Source organism: Lissotriton vulgaris, chromosome 1_1 (assembly GCF_964263255.1).
Source record: "Lissotriton vulgaris chromosome 1_1, aLisVul1.2, whole genome shotgun sequence".
Classification (NCBI taxonomy): domain Eukaryota; kingdom Metazoa; phylum Chordata; class Amphibia; order Caudata; family Salamandridae; genus Lissotriton; species Lissotriton vulgaris.
The window spans coordinates 205,988,778-206,005,237 of NC_141685.1; the positions used below are offsets into that span (position 1 = coordinate 205,988,778).

At 44.1% G+C, this 16,460-nt stretch overlaps 1 protein-coding gene across 1 annotated transcript in view; it reads left to right on the forward strand.

The window, feature by feature from the left end:
- MPL (MPL proto-oncogene, thrombopoietin receptor) overlaps positions 1–16,460 on the forward strand; it is a 294,761-nt gene that overhangs the window by 122,706 nt on the left and 155,595 nt on the right. Inside the window, exons 3-5 of the mRNA XM_086935961.1 lie at positions 9,024–9,196; positions 11,731–11,885; positions 15,851–16,007. Of these exons, the coding sequence (XP_086792087.1) occupies positions 9,024–9,196; positions 11,731–11,885; positions 15,851–16,007 (485 nt within the window). The remainder of the gene's footprint in view (positions 1–9,023; positions 9,197–11,730; positions 11,886–15,850; positions 16,008–16,460) is intronic.

The window sequence follows — 16,460 nt, forward strand, 5'->3', positions numbered from 1 at the left end:
AAGTAGTTAACTGCTGAGTGCAGGTTCTAGTGGTGAGATGGCTCTGGCAGTGACAAGTGCCTTGAGGCGTAAGAACCTATAGAAGTCAAGAGGTTGGAGATCGAATCAGGATTGTAAAGTTGAAAAAGGTAGAGGCGAGGACCCCTCGTTAAGATCTTTCAGTAAGTTCAATCCTTTTTTAGACCAATCACCACAAAAGAGATACTTGCCCTCGTCCTTGAAGGCCGGGTTAAACCATAACGAGGTCAAGTTAGACTTTAACTTTACAGTGTCTTTCCAGATTAAGGAGGGCTATTTTAGTGTTGAGAAATATGTACCTGGAGTGAGGGAAGACTGTGACGTCCATCGTCATTATAGCGGGTAGCGGTAAGTTTTTGATGATAGCTTTTTCAATATGGACCCTAACAGGGGTGTATTCTGAGTGAGTTTGGAACCAGTTAGCGCCTTGCTTACATAGGTATGCCGTCTGATAGCACCTAAAATTTGGTAAACCTATTCCCCCCTTGTCCTTGGGAAGTTGGAGCTTTCGCAAGGAGATCCGTGGTTTTTTGCCCTGCCACAGAAAAGTATTAAAGAGCTTGTATACCTTGGCGAGGAAGTCATCAGAGAGAAACATAGGCAACATACTTACTAGATAGTTGACAAGGGGTGTAATCATCCTTTTCAGAGTTTCTACTCTGCTCCACCATGAAAAAAATGTTGGGGACCAACCGTCCAAAAGGGAGGGTATCTTTTTATGGAGGGAATGTTCATTGATTTTGAGAGTGCTAATTAAGTCTTTTTCAAACTCTATTCCTAAATATCTAAGGCTCTTTGGTTGCCAGAACAATCCAGAACCGCCCAAAATGCTCTTGTCGCCTATGTTATTGAGTAATTTCACCTCTGTTTTATCTTTATTAAGCTTGTAGCCGACACTTCCGCAAAGTCTGCAATAGAGGATAGCAGAGCCGGTATTGCTAACTCCGCATTTTCAGAAATTACTAGAACATCGTCCGCATAGGCCGAGATTTTGACTGTGGTACTTTCAAAGGAAATTCCTTTGAATTTGTCATTATTCCAGAGAGAATAAAGGAAGGGCTCAATAACCAGTAGAAAGAGGGAGGAAGAGAGGGGGCAACCTTGTCTTGTATCTTGTTCCAGATGAAATGAGGACGAAAGACAACCGCCTGCTCGTACTCTCGCTGAGGGGTTAGAGTATAAAGCCATTACCATCCGAATAAAGTCCGTCCCTAGCTTAAATTTGTTGAGAGTGACCTCCAAATAGGACCAATCAATCTTATCAAAGGCCTTTTCAAGGTCCAGAGTCACTGCCACAGTTGGGGAGGTAGTGAACTTTGCTCTTTCCAAAATGTGTGCCAGGGTGCGTGTGTTGTCGATAGACAGTCTATTTTTAAGAAACCCCACCTGGGACGGGTGAACGAGTTTAGGCAAGACCTTCTGAATCCGTTTGGCCAATACCATGGCATAAATCTTACAGTCAAGATTAATCAATGAAATAGGTCTATAATTCTTCGGGCATGTCGGGTCTTTCCCGTCTTTTAGGAGAACCGCAATATTAGCCTCAGCAGGAGTACCATTTATTTGTCCACCATCGGTGAAGTGATCATAGCGGTCCTTGAGAGGCTCTATTAGGGCTGAGGAGAAGTTCTTATAGAACATAGCGCTGAACCCATCGGAGCTTTCCCTGTTTTTAGGGTTTTGATGGCGTGTTCGATGTCTGCAGAGGAGATGGGAAGGTTGAGGTCGATCTGGTCTTGCGGCGATAGAGAGGGAAGATTGCAGTCATTTAAGTACTTCCCTAATTTTGAGCCATCAAGCTCTTTGTGTTTACTATATAGGTCGTTATAGAAGTCTTTAAAGAGGTCAGCAATTTTGGTGGGGTCTGAGTGTGGCGTCCCTGATTCATCTAATACGCTCCTAATAGCGGTTTGCTGTATTTTGAATTTTAAGTATGATGCAAGGCTTTTACCTGCTTTATTTGCGTGACATAGCCTAAAGTTCTTGTGGTTCGTGAGCCATATTCCAGCCCTCTCGCTGATTATCTTATTATACTCGTATTTTTTGTGCATCATGTCATTTAGGACCAGAGGATCTTTGATAGCTATGTGTCGCTTTTCTAGTATAGAAATCGCCTCTTCTAGGTGTGTTAGAGCTTTATTGGCATCCCTATTCATAGCTGCACGAATTTTAATCAATACCCCCTAACAGTGGTCTTAAGAGCCTCCCACCTTGTAAGGTCCGAAGTATCCCCTTTTTTATTGTGAGCAAGGTAATCTTTTATGGCCATCTCAATAGCCAATCTATTTGCGTCTTTCTTCAAGACTGCATTATTAAATCTCCACAATGTCAATTTTTTAACCCCATTGTGCACTGCCAGAGTCATTGTTATACACGAGTGGTCCGAGATTACTCGCGGTTCAATGGAGGTCTCTTCAATGTCAGCAGTGGACTGGAGGCGAGGAGGTAATCTATGTGTGAATATGATTTGTGAGGGGGTGAATACAAGGTTTAATCCCTACCTGTTGGATTCATCAATCTCCAGTAATCGGTCAATTTGAACCGGGAGCAGAGGTTGACGAGTGCTTAGTGCGAGTTATTCGAGCGAAAGGGACAACGGAAGTCTCTGTCAAGAAGAGGATCCATAGGAAGAATGAGGTCACAACCAAAGATATGTGTTGCATTGTCTGGTATTGGTTTAATGTGTTTGCATAGGTCTTTTAAGAAACCCGGATCGTCATTATTAGGGGCGTAGACATTAGTTACATAAAACTCTTTATTGTCTTTCGACAATTTTGCGGAGACCCATCTGCCCTTGGTGTCAGCAGTGCTCTGCAGAACATCAATGTTGGCCCTTTTTGCGATTAAAGTTAACACTCCGTTTCGTTTCCCTAGGGCATCAGAACCAATTGCCTCGCTGTATCATTTATTTTTCATAGAATTAAATTGTGGCGAATCAATCTTAATTTCTTGCAATAATATTATGTCTCCCTTTTGCTTGTGTAACAAATCGAGTATTTTCCTCTTCTTGATTGAGTGGTTGATGCCCTTGACGTTTAGTGACACCATCTTAATAGATTGTTTGGTTAAGGCCATACAGAGGGAGGAAGTGTGATGGGGAGTGCACTATGACGTGTGCTTCCGGATGCGTGCTGGCCGTTACATGCTTGTCTGATATGAGGTAGAAGAACCACAGACTGGACGAACATTGGAGGAATGTGTTTACAGGATGGGCAATGTCACTGTCACAGGAATAAAGAGCGCTGCTGCCTAAATACAAAGTCAGGTGAAAATGCAAAAACAAAGAAAAAATAAATAGCAAGATAAACAAGATCCCTCCCCAACACCCACACAACCCAATCCCAATCACCACACCCAAAAGTACACTAAGAACATGGCGACCAGGGAGAAGGAGCAACAACACCAGGTACTCTCCTCCCGTGGCAATTGCAGGGTAGTCCTGCACAAACTTTACAGAAATAGGAACAGTAACTTTAACAGATGTTATGTACACACCCTGGATTGCTACAGAAAAGAACGCTTAGTACTAGGCACGAAGCACAAATTACATCAGAGGAATGTAAAGGCGACTGACACAACAGACACAGCCAACTCATCTCCCAAAGAAAAGTGTGTCATGTGATGATTTTAAGATATTGCCTAAGTTAGCCATGAGATCCATACGTGGATCACCATTCTAACATATTGAATGACTAAACAATACTAAAGTACTAAAGCTAAGGTTATGAATTTAGCTTGCACCAAAGGGTGAGAGACAACCAAAACAACTACAACTTGCTTAAAGCGCATCATGTGGCATTGTGGAACACATCCTGAGTCAGTGGGCAATAACAGTGCAAATCCATCAAAGGATCTGAAAGTGGTGCATTGGCATATGTAGCTCTCAGTCGTTTAGATGAAAAAAGCGAAAATCAAGTGAAACCTAGATAATACTCAAGTAACGTGCTGGCATGCAGAGGAGAATAATAATAAAACATTAGCTCAGTCATATTGTAATGAAAGGTGTGTCCTACCATACCGCCAATCACCTCCTACACCATAGGGTACTTGAGACGTGTAATCTACAGAAGTCTATGAGTTAGACTATCAACGTTTCGGAACAACTTGAGACCTAAGACGAAGGGCCATGAACATCACTATGAAGTGAGTAGCAGTCAAGGATGAGTGTCAATAGGTTTGTTTGCGTATTATTGTATGAACATCCTGGGCCAAGTGAATCAGGTGCCGTTGCCAGGAACGCTTGACGCAGCCGTGTCCATTGAAGGGTCGTCCGGGCTGTCAAGAAATTTCTTCAGAAGTGCCGGGTCTATGAATATTTGCGGTACTCCTTGGATCAGGACTCGAAATCTTGCTGGACCTACAAATCCATATGGGTAGTTGAGCGTGCGGAGCCGTGGTCGGAGGGCCAGGAAATTCTTCCTTAAGTTGACAGTCTCTTTGCAGTAATCTTGAGAAATTAATATTTTGGTAGTTTTCCACAATATGTGATTGTGTTTGCGAATGAACGCCAAGATTTGCTCCACATGTTGATACCTGAGCGGTTTACAGACAATCGATCTAGGACCCCTTTGGCCTGACGTGACACGGGCAGGAACTCTATGGGCTCAATCGAACTCCAGTCGGTTACTGAAGGAGAGATTGGTGGCCCGTGGAAACCAGTTTTCTAGGAAAGCTATGCATGATCCATCTTTATCCTCTGCGCCTTCCGGAATGCCAAAAATACGCAGGTTCTCCCTGCGATTTCTATCTTCCAACTCGGAGAGGCGCCGTGACATGGAGGTTGTTGATATTAATAACTCTTTAGCGGATTTGGTCACCTTTACTTCCGAGTCCTCGAGTTGACTGATTCTACATTCCGTCTCTGAAAGCCTTACATTTGTGTCTTCAGATGTCCCGCCTGACCGCCGCAATCTCATCTCTGGCTGATTTTGGGATGTCATGAACCTCGGCGAGTTTGAGCAGGATCGTGTCCAACGTTGCGTTTATGTTGAGCTTCCCTTTGGTTGGAGACTCTGGGTTCGGTAGCTCCGCTTTCAGTCTTTTGAGGTTTTTGGCCTCTTTTTCTCCCATGGTGCAGTATAGGATAACTGTTAGGATAGGTTGATTGGATGTGACTTAATGCTGTAGTAGCACAGTGCCAGGTCGTGGTATGTTGGTTGATTACCGATATTCAGTCACATAACGCTGCCCTGGGGCAAAAAGCAGTAGGTTAGCTGTAATAATAGGGCCTGGGTAGCCTGGATAGCGTGGTGGGGACGTGGTTCACTAGCAATCATTGACACTGTGGCCAAACACATTATATTGGTTCCAGTAATACTACTAGTGAAAGGCTGCAGAGATGTCCTATTCGGTGGCCATCTTTGGGTCAGGCGAGGATGGCAAATGAGGGGATTCAACCCTTCGTCACTGAGAAGGCCATATATCGCTCAATTATCACATGGGCTCCAGGTGAGTAGAGCTACATCATGCATATGTCAGGCTAGAAGCAGCTGTGGGTACAAGACCTGGAAGATTGAGGAGACTCTGATTCTGGAGTATGGCCACCCTGGCAAGGTGCAGCAGCATTAATTAGGGCAGATTTAGGCAGCAGGTGGGGGCAGCAATGGTAAGCCAGAGGACACAATAAATCGGTCTCCGTTTCGTCATAAGTGCGTGGCCTGCAAGTAGAGGCAGAAGGAGTGTCTGCAAAGCGGGATCGTGCCGACGCAGGCTAGGTAGGCTGCCATTTTGCGGGAGGCTGCTCGCGTTACCTGAGGTGTAGGGCAGAGCTACGAGTCTCTGAGTTTTCAAGGCGGAACCGCGGCATCAGACAGTCCACAGAGGTTGTGTAGTCCTTCACAGCGTCTGTGAGGAAATAGCGCCAGGAACCGAGCGGACCGCTCTGAAAGGGAACATTCCAGCGCCCGGGTGAATCAGCGAGACGGGCAGAGCCTCGTGCAGGGTCGCAGATGGTCACAGCAGTCGGGCGGCCGTAGCAGCAGGTAGGATCGTCAGCTGGTCTTCACGGTAACACCGTAGGGCTCCGCATGTGTTCCGCTACATTACTGCTCCGAAGGAGGTGAGATGTAGTGGCAGGGAATCACCGTAATTGTCCCCGATAGCGGTGCCACAGGAGGAGAGAAAGGCTTAAGTCGCCATCTTCTCTGGCGTCCAAGTATAGTTTCCAAAAAGCAAGACAGACGGGAGTTGCCGGTATGGCCTCCACTGAACATCTCTTCTATACAAATTGATACTTTAAGCAGAATGAAAGCCATTCTTTTGCAAAAAACTGTGCCACTGACCTCATCCAGAGAGACGTATGATCTGCAAGTCGCAAGGACGTCTGCGGAGATACATGCCCTAATATCAACAAACTGTCCCATACATTTTGTAGAAATGTTAGGTCGTATCTTAAAAATGTCTGATACGAGTGATATTGCACATGTATTTAGACAGTTTTTTCGGGACTGTTAGCATCCTCTGAAGCAGTCCTAGGCATTTCTCCAAATTTCGTGCACTCTGTGTTCGGCGGCCTGCCTCTCATTTTGGGACTCATTGCAGGAATTCTATTTTTGTTTCTTCCGCTCCGATATGGCAAGTCCAGTCACCAACGATACCCAGACTGCCAGGGAGAACGCTCTCCTCGTCATGCGGTACCGTGACAGAATTACACAGATTCTTGGCTTGGCTCGTTTAAGAGATCTGAATACCACTTTCTTTTGTTCAGACCAATCTGGCAAGATTGCATCTTACCTGTTCTACGATGCCTGCTTTGCGGAGAAGAATGCGTGTTGGACGTTTGTCTTACACTTCCATCAGCACTGCCAACGGATGTTGACGCTTTGCTAGGTCCGGTAACGGCTCATGCATCGTGTTGCCCCCAACGGCTGCCAATCCTGATGACTGCATTCGTAGAGATCTCACCGGCAATTCCAGCTAATGGTGAGGTACGTGGAACAACAGGCACACAGGTACCATCTACTGCGAACATTGCTAATGGGAATGACGCTGACGGCGATGCTTCTCATCTGTGCACAATTGATCAACTTAACTAAGTAGTTCCACTTTCACCTACTGTGGTATACGATTTTTTTGCCAGCTTAGACGATTTGATGTTTTCTCCTGACACCGAGAATAACTTTTGAAATCTGCACACAGCGTTCCATGAACTCTGAATTTGGCCTTCACTTTTCATAACAATCCTTCCAAAAGCTTTGGAACTCTATTTTCCTACGATTCATTTTGACTTTTTTCCAAAACTTGCTTACATTTTTTTTTGGCACGAAGTAATCTGCTTAAAGTAGAACTATTCTTAGAGAACAAGAAGTCTTTGAATACTTCCTAGAGACAATATTTGACCTTCTCCACAAAACCAAAACAGTATATTAATTCTGCTATGGGATGGTCTCAATTTCTTTTTTTTTCGGTAATTAAGAGCCATTTCATAAATGTACATTTAGTTATTCATTTAGTCAGCATTAATACTTTCATGCTATATACTTTATATGAAAACACTATTCTCAAATGCGTAGTCAAATGCTAATTTTCGTGTGCAACCTTTTCAAATGCATTTTGTGTATTTTGGGTGGGATTGTAAACACATGCTTTAGATATGTGTTAGTGCTTATAATTTAGTAATGTTAACCATAATAAAGTGGAGTGGTTGTTGTATATGAATTTAGGACCTTAGTCTAAATTTTCCTATTCATGCCCATATATAGGTATAAATCACCCTACCTTATATAGGCATAGAAATCATAACCATATTTAGACTTAGCCTATGCAGTCCAAATACGGCATGGCTACTTCCACTAGTTTTGAAAATCCACAACGATTTCTTGGAAAAACCCGCCTTCAGCAGTCAGGGACTTCCCCTTACTTGAATATTGATTTATCCAAGAAGTCATGGAGTTTTCCAAGAACTGAGTCTTTGATGACGTTATTATGTCCAACCTTACGTTAAACTTGGCACCTTCAAGGCCCACACTTGACCAGGCAAACACACAGTGGTTTGGAGCAGTTCGACTATCTACCTACACGACACAGCTCTCCGAAGCAAGTGCCGAAGGAAGCCAACCCTCCACCGGACGCACTGAGAGAGAGAGACGCTGTCTTTTCTCTTGCAGAGAAATCCAGCACAAGTGTTTCCAAGCTACCCTTGCAGGTTGTTGGGAAATCGAGTCCTGAGAGAGAAAGAGAGATACCAGACCTCCTACATTCTAAACCAAGGTACGGAGCTGATTGGACCCTTAGAGAACTCTTGGATAGATTCTTTGCAAATAATACTGAAACTATGCTACACCTCACTTACTTCTTCCCTCGTACTAGACCTAGGTTAGATACACCGGGGTAGGCGTATTTTAGAAGCACCAGTTGAGTACTTTTAGTCTTTATTTATTAATGTATGTATTCTATGTATTTTATGGCTAAGAAACCATAACATGCTTTTACAGTATTATTTTATAATACTCTTCGTACTGTACGCACTGTACTTTGCAACCAGTATTACGATTGTAGCAGTTCATTTCTTCTGCACGAGAAAGAAGACTGTTCAATAAATACTTATATTGAAAACGCCCGTCTCTCTATTTCTCTGCACCTCTGGTGAAACGAAGCATGCACGATTGACTGAGTGAAATATCTATCTATTGTTTCCGCGACTCTAGAGATACGTTTTTATCTTGGGAAACAAAGTTGTCATGTTTTAAGCAGTTGTCAGAAACTAATCCCTTCTTGTTTATACGAGAACGTTTTTAGTGACCTCTGAGCTAGCTGGCACTCACAATTAAGTCTAATATATTAGATAGAGACCTAGTCGACCTCAGTCCTACAACTAATCTATAGTATATATTATTCCAATGCGCAGAGCCTATTGGGAATGTAGGAACTACACTACAGGGTGATCTCCTCAAAGATGGGAAGAGGCTGGAATAAAGCCTCGTAGGCCACTGGTGAACTTACGAGGGGTGAGCAGAGCATAGAGTGGTTTGTACTTGCGAAGACTGATCGATCTTCTTCCATTGCAGAGATGATGAGGTCACGCAGTGTCCAATCACAGTGGAGGACCTTGGTTCAGGAGGCTCTCGCTACATCTGCAGCTGGGACGACGTACAACTCTTCAAAAAGATGTACATTGAAGTGGTGGATCTGAGGACCAATAAAACGAGACATACGCGGACGGTGGAGGTGGCGGACGTGGGTGAGGCACAATCATTGAACGACATACATGGATCTGACATCGCCACGTAGACCTAATTTACTTGTAGGTTCCGTATAAAGTGTGATTGACTTCACTGCAACTTAGAGGTGATTGATCCTTTTAACTAGGGGCATGGGAAGCAAGCTACGGAACCCTTACAACTAGTACACAAAACCCCTTTTCAAAATAAAGTTAAGACACACAGTTTTGCAGAGTTTACAGAACTGTGCAACCTTCTCAATGGGCAACCAAGTATGATGTATGACAAGCATTCACAAACCACATGTGGTGGGTAGGCCTGCTGAAGGGAGGCACTGTTGTGTGCACTCCACATTGCTGAGGAGGGCAGAGGGGGTGTTTTTGACTCTTGTGTTTCAGATGCTGATCGGTACTGGCAATCCCTGCCTGCACGTGATGTCCAGTTATTTTTGGGAGACATCTGATTCTGTCTAGTCATAGAAAGGAGGATTTACCCCTAGAGCAGGGGGTAACTTAAACCCAGTTAAGTACAGAGGAAGCCTTACTCAGCGCCACAGTGACTTCCAATGGTCTAGCAAGGCTGAACAATGAGAGATATCATGGTGGCCCTGGTGGGATCCACAGAGTGGTGATCTCAGCTACCTTAGCTTTAAACCTAGCATAGATTTTTCAAATGTTCACCAACAGCATGAATGTTTTCTCAGATGAATGCAAGAAGATAGAGCACATTAGAGGAAGGTGCTGGGCTCTAGACACAGGGGAGCAAATTTACAAAGTTTTGGTGCAATGCAGGCAGCAACCAAAGCTGCTGCACTGCATTCTGCAAATGGTGAAAAAAACAGCGCTATATCTACTAAGATACAATGCTGTATCTCTCTCCCCCTGTGCTGCCATGCACCAGCGCACATTTACACCACAGTACCACGGTGTGTGAGTTCTGTCAAGCAGCAGTTCTGTGCTCGACGAGGACCCTTCCAGTACCACAAATAGTTGTTAATACTTTTTCAAATGTATATATGTGCTGCGCAATGCAGCCCACATGCAAAGTTAAAAACGTGCAGACTTTTAAAAGCTGTTCTGCCGGCCTTGAGGAGATGTAAACGTGTGGCCACATCTGGCTCTACCAATGTTAGTCGATAGGGATTTGCATCAAAACCCATGGGTGCTTGCATGCGAATACCCATGTACTACTCAAGGAACCCACCATTAACGCAAAGCAGCGCAAAGTAATGCATAACGCTACATTGTTTTGATTTAGGTAACTTACTAACGCAAATCATGCTTTGCATTAGTAAATCCCACCACAAACTTTTGCACTGGGTTTTCACCAATTTTGTGATGCGGACCCAGTGAAAAGTATTACTAGAACTAGGCCAATAATTCGAATTTTCACTCTCACAACTTGGAGCAGTGTCCTACTCATGTGGTCCTAATGGTTCCATTCAAAAGTTAAAATAAATATTTAAATAAAAACCATGGCATCTTTTAAAGAAAGATTGTGCTGGAAGGAACCATATTTTAAATAAGATGTCACATCCATGGAAAGGTTAGTTTTTGAATTCTATGCAACCAGTGTTATTTGGTAATGTCCAGGCGGCTCCAGGCAATCCCTTCACTTAATTTGGAGTTTTTGGCCATGAGAACTCCTCCTGCTGGGATTGTTAAGCCCATGTTAATAAAGCTAAATGGAAAGCACAGTCTGAGAGCGAAAAGCCCTGTTAGCTAGGGAGCCAAGGTTAGCTGAAGGTCATATACAAGAAACAGGGCTACTTCGCAGATATTTTGCTCCCTTTTTAGTACAGAGAGCCTCAGTCATAGAGTCCTGTTATGTTCCCTTGCCTACTCAGTATGGTTGACTTCATGACTCTGTCCAACGTCTCTGTGGATAAGTTTAACTAACCGGGTCACCTTGCCGCTCTTCGTTGTGCGCATCTTCGCACCAGGGAGAAGTTAAACTCAAGCAACTGCTCATCAGCCAAAGCGATAGGAATGAAGCTTGTAAAAATGCTATGTGGTTGAAGAATGGGTGCAAAACCTGGGGCGTGCTATGTGGATTATTAGAATGTGTAGTAACAGTTCAATCAACCAGGTGTTTGTTAAGCCTGACTACTCACCTGTAAGGGTCTCAAGGCGCTGGGGGTCACAGGTTCCAGTCCATCTAGTAGGGGGTATGTCGAAGAGCCAGGTTTTGAGGTTTCTTGCGAAGATGGGGAGCGATGTTATCTGTCTGAGGTGGAGCGGAAGGCTGTTCCAGGCTCTGGCTGCGGGGAAGAAGAAGGTCTTTCTGGTCATGATCTGGTCTTTCTGGTGCGGGGGACTACTGCGTAGGAGAGCTGGGCTGATCGTAAGGTCCTTTGGGGTGCATGGAATTTGAGTCGGCTGTTCAGGTACATATTGAAGTTAATATTGAATATTGAAAATTGAATATTGAAGTTCCCCAGTTTCCTCCTTTGAATTTTAATCAAGTTTGGTTTCTCTTCCAGCCCCATTCTCTTGCTTGGCTTGGGAGAAGAACAGTTTACCTTGTACTTACCTCCCACTCACATCTTTTACAGGTTTATTTGACCCACCGAAGAATGTTTCTGCCATCTGGACTGGGCAGCTGGGGCAGATCCGGGTGCGCTGGGAGCTTCCCCCTGATGAACACAGTGATTTCTATAACTTTGAGGTTCAGTACAGCCCCACAAGCTCTTCTGAGACACCACAAATGGTAAGGCAACTGTGCAGTGCTTTGGTGCAGCGCCAACAAACCTTCAAAACCTTAACACATGGGAGGGTAGCGGTGCATGAAGATCTTAGATGAGGCATCACAAACTGGTCCGCGTGGGGGGGGGGTGCTGTATCAAACCAAGAGTTTTAAGATATCCACATAAGTTGAATGGTCATGCACAATGCCCCTAGAATGCCTAAGGTTGCAATTCAACCTCAAGACTTTAGATGAACCCCGCCAAATGTGTAGCTGCCAACTGGCCCCATTCACAAAGGTGACTTTAAACCCAGTCTCCATTTTTCAGCCAATAGCACTGAGCATGGTGGGACTTGTCATTTCTATTTTTTTTTATTATATATACACAGATCTACAAGTCCCAGCACAGTGAGCACTTTAGGCTTAAAAAGCAGTATCATGGCCAGTTGAAAGATATGCATAAAGTTGTATTGCATTTTTTTTCCAACCCTACCTGCACAAAAAGATGCTGAGACCATATGTCAATTTCTGAAGAAATGCTCAAATGCTCAAAAGGGATATGGTGAGGCCAAACAACAATCACACTCTTAATAGGAGCTAAGAGGGAATAAGGAAAGGGTCGCCCTCCACTCAAAACCTGTAATACAACAACAGACCCAGTCCAAAGGCGTCAAGGCATATCAGTGACTCTAAAGAAAGGGCAGTTAAAATATACTGCTGCCAATCGCTCTCTTATACACTTTATAAGGAGGTGATGCACTGTACTCCGCCCACGTTAAAAGACACACCTGTTCTCCCCGACAGTACCACAGAACAACAAATATTGTGATCCAGAAGAGTTGGTCGCAAGAGTCCACACAATAGTGTTGGACTGAATTCTTAATAGAAAAAATGTGTGAGAAGCAAGTGACGCCTCACGGAAACACCACCAACGGGGTAACTGGTATGTAATTCCCAGACAAGCCCCTGTCTCATCATCAGTAGTCACTTGCTTCTCAAAGAAAATAAGAAGAAAGAAAAGAAAGAAAAGAAAGAAAAAAGAAAAGAAGTATCCAAAACAAACAACAAAAATTGTGACAAACAGTGGAAAGCAGAAGTCTCTGCTAGTGACAAACACAAACATAAACAAGTGCCTAAAAACATAGCACACAGTTCCCTTAACCAACTTTATTCATAGGGAGGTGATTATATGCTATTTGTGTTAAAAAGGCTGGTAGCTATTCATGCATACCATTACCTAATGCCAGTGCCGACATGTTTCACTGCTATAACACCTTAAGCAGTTTCATCAGGGCTGCACTCATATGCTGCCACTCCACTTTTGGACACTAGTTCTGTTATGCACTGCCAAGGAAGAACAGGTGAAGGAACATGGTAAAAACATGTAAACCCAAGGTTAGCAATTTGTATGTAAAAAAGATGATGAAACTGCTTAAGGTGTTATAGCAGTGAAACATGTCGGCACTGGCATTAGGTAATGGTATGCATGAATAGCTACCAGCCTTTTTAACACAAACAGCATATAATCACCTCCCTATGAATAAAGTTGGTTAAGGGAACTGTGTGCTGTGTTTTTAGGCACTTGTTTATGTTTGTGTTTGTCACTAGCAGAGACTTCTGCTTTCCACTGTTTGTCACAATTTTTGTTGTTTGTTTTGGACACTTCTTTTCTTTTTTCTTTCTTTTCTTTCTTTTCTTTCTTCTTATTTTCTTTGAGAAGCAAGTGACTACCGATGATGAGACAGGGGCTTGTCTGGGAATTACATACCAGTTACCCCTTTTGGTGGTGTTTCCGTGAGGGGTCAATTGCTTCTCACACATTTTTTCTATTAAGAATTCAGTCCAACACTATTGTGTTGACTCTTGCAACCAACTCTTCTGGATCACACTATTTGTTGTTCTGTGGTACTGTCGGGGAGAACAGGTGTGTCTTTTAACGTGGGCGGAGTACAGTGCATCACCTCCTTATAAAGTGTATAAGAGAGCGATTGGCAGCAGTATATTTTGACTGCCCTTTCTTTAGAGTCACTGATATGCCTTGACGCCTTTGGACTGGGTCTGTTGTTGTATTAGAGGCCAAACAACACATATAAAGTACCCAAGTATTTGAATATCCAACACTTATAATACCCAGGATTTTAATATCTTTAACCAAAATCTTAGCAAAAGAGGGATTGTGCATCAGCCACAGAGCATGAAAGTCTTCAAATTACTTGGATGACAATTTTTCGTCTCACATCCAGTCACCGCTAACAACCAATGGGTTAACTGAATAACTGGCTACTGACTCTTTCAGCACATTTTCCAATCCCACAAAAAAATCTGTTTTGCCAGACATGGTGACCATAATGCATTTAACAAAATCAAGCCACTTACAGTGTTTACCGATTTCTACCAGTGATGCACCCCTCTACTAGAGATTTGATTCACCCAGCATGCTCATTTGCTTCACTACACATTTTATGTTCCAGAAGATACATCACTCATCAGTCGTGCCACCACTGGTGGATGATGGGAGCAAGAAAATTGAAACATTATCACACTTTGGTTGTTTGTCTACTATGTAGGCCATCTTAAGACTACCTCCCAAAACTGCCAGGAAAAAGAAGGAGAGGAGTTGCAGGGAAAGGGGGACTATCTGGCATGTTGGGCACTTTGAGTTATGCATCTGCTGCTCAAGGGCTGATTCAAGGGCCACTGGAACACATGTCCTCCCAAGTCAGAATTCAGGCCAGGATCTGACAACTCATGGAGCAGTCAGGTCATGTAAATGTACCCATCTCTCGCCTCAGAGATGATGTCCTTCACTACAGAACTTGATTCCTCAGCGTCACAATTGTAGAAGAGATCCCTCTGTCGGTGCTCAAATCAATAAGTTCTAACAGTGGCTTTTTAGGAAGAAGCCACATCTGGTGTAGGAACTATGGGCCTTATTATGATGGCGGTCGGACCGCACACCGACAGCCTGTTGGTGGCAGTCTGCCCGTAACAGCCCTTCGGTCGGACCGCAAGATTACAAAGCCAGCAGTCGGAACCACAGTTGTCAGAGGGAAGACCGCCACCTCCGACAGGATCAGTGATCCTCATGGGATGGTGATTAGAATCATATTCCCAAATAGGGGCGGTGCCGAAGCAGGCATCGCCATCAGGATTACGATATCCCTTTCGAATAGCCTTTTCATCTCGGGAAGACCTCCAATAAAACGCTATTGTAAACAGAATTTGGGAGTCCTAAACAGGGCCCCAGTCCATCGTGGGACACTATACAGTGGCCCTGGGGGCACATGAACGGCCGCCATTCACCTCCATCCACTGTGTGCCATGCACAACATGGTGCATGGGTGTGCAGGAGGTTCTCCATACCACAGCGGTTTGTGCCGAGACGCTTTTTCTTGGACGCAGCATAAGCTGCTGTGATATGGAGCATTTTCCAACTACCAGCACAGCGGTCAAATATTAATGCGGCGGTTGGAGCGCCGCATGTTTGTCGGGTGGTCTCCTGACTGCTGCGATTGCGGTCGGCGGTCCAACCGACCGCCATCGTAATAACGCCCTGTATCTTATGAGAAGTGCACGCACTGCATATATGGTGGACTGGTAAAGTCATCGCAATCAATAATCTAATATTTATCGTGAATGTTATGTGGTGGTGGTGCCTGATTGAGGAGGAAATGAGCACTAAGTAGGTTTTAAAGATTCTTTGCAGAATTATCTACATGCTGTTTTTCTGTACCTCTATGTTTGTGTGTGTGTGTGTGTGGGATATGACGGATGTCAACATCCTGATGATTGCATTGTGGCGGGTGAGCAGGAATTTTTGGGAATTGAATAGTATAACTTGAAAGTAGAGATGGTTGGCGGGAGGGATGGTGATCCCTTGTGACTCCTGCCTTATAATAACGTTCTAAGTTGGCTCATCTTCCTTCTGCTCACTTCCCCTTCACCATTTTAGGGGGTGCTTATGCATGTCTTTGATGTTGTTTTTTCAGAGAGAAGTTAAAGGTGCTGTAACCTACGACCTCTCTGACCTTCATCCCGGAGTAGCCTATGACGTCCGAGTCTGCAGAAAGCCCAACGGGGAGTCAATGAATGGATTCTGGGGTCCATGGTCCGAGGTGGTATCCATGATGACACCGCACAATGCAGGTATCTATGGATGTTTGGCAGGATTTATGCATAAAGGTCCTTGTTCACAATGTTCTACTTCAAGCAAATTTAGTAGTTTTATGTTTACACATTTTCTATACTGTAAAGTTCATACAGAAAGAACCTTATTATTTTATCATTTAAAATGCCATCGTCATCCTGTCCGTCTGCGTGAGCACATTGGAGTCACAGTATTTCTTCTCACAGGACTGATGGAATAGTAGTGTCAGGCAGAGAGCTTACTGTAGAACCAGCAGTCCACCCACTGGAGATCTAACTCGATTTTAAATGACTACAGATTGGGGTGTGGCCCCATCGCAGTATAAAATAGCCCTTAGCTATAATAGACGATGGCCTACATCTCCTCCGTTGCAGCGAATATCAAGGCCAGAGCAACAGCGCTCATGAACTTTTTTTCTACTTTTTAAGATCACAAAGCACTTGCCCGCTAAA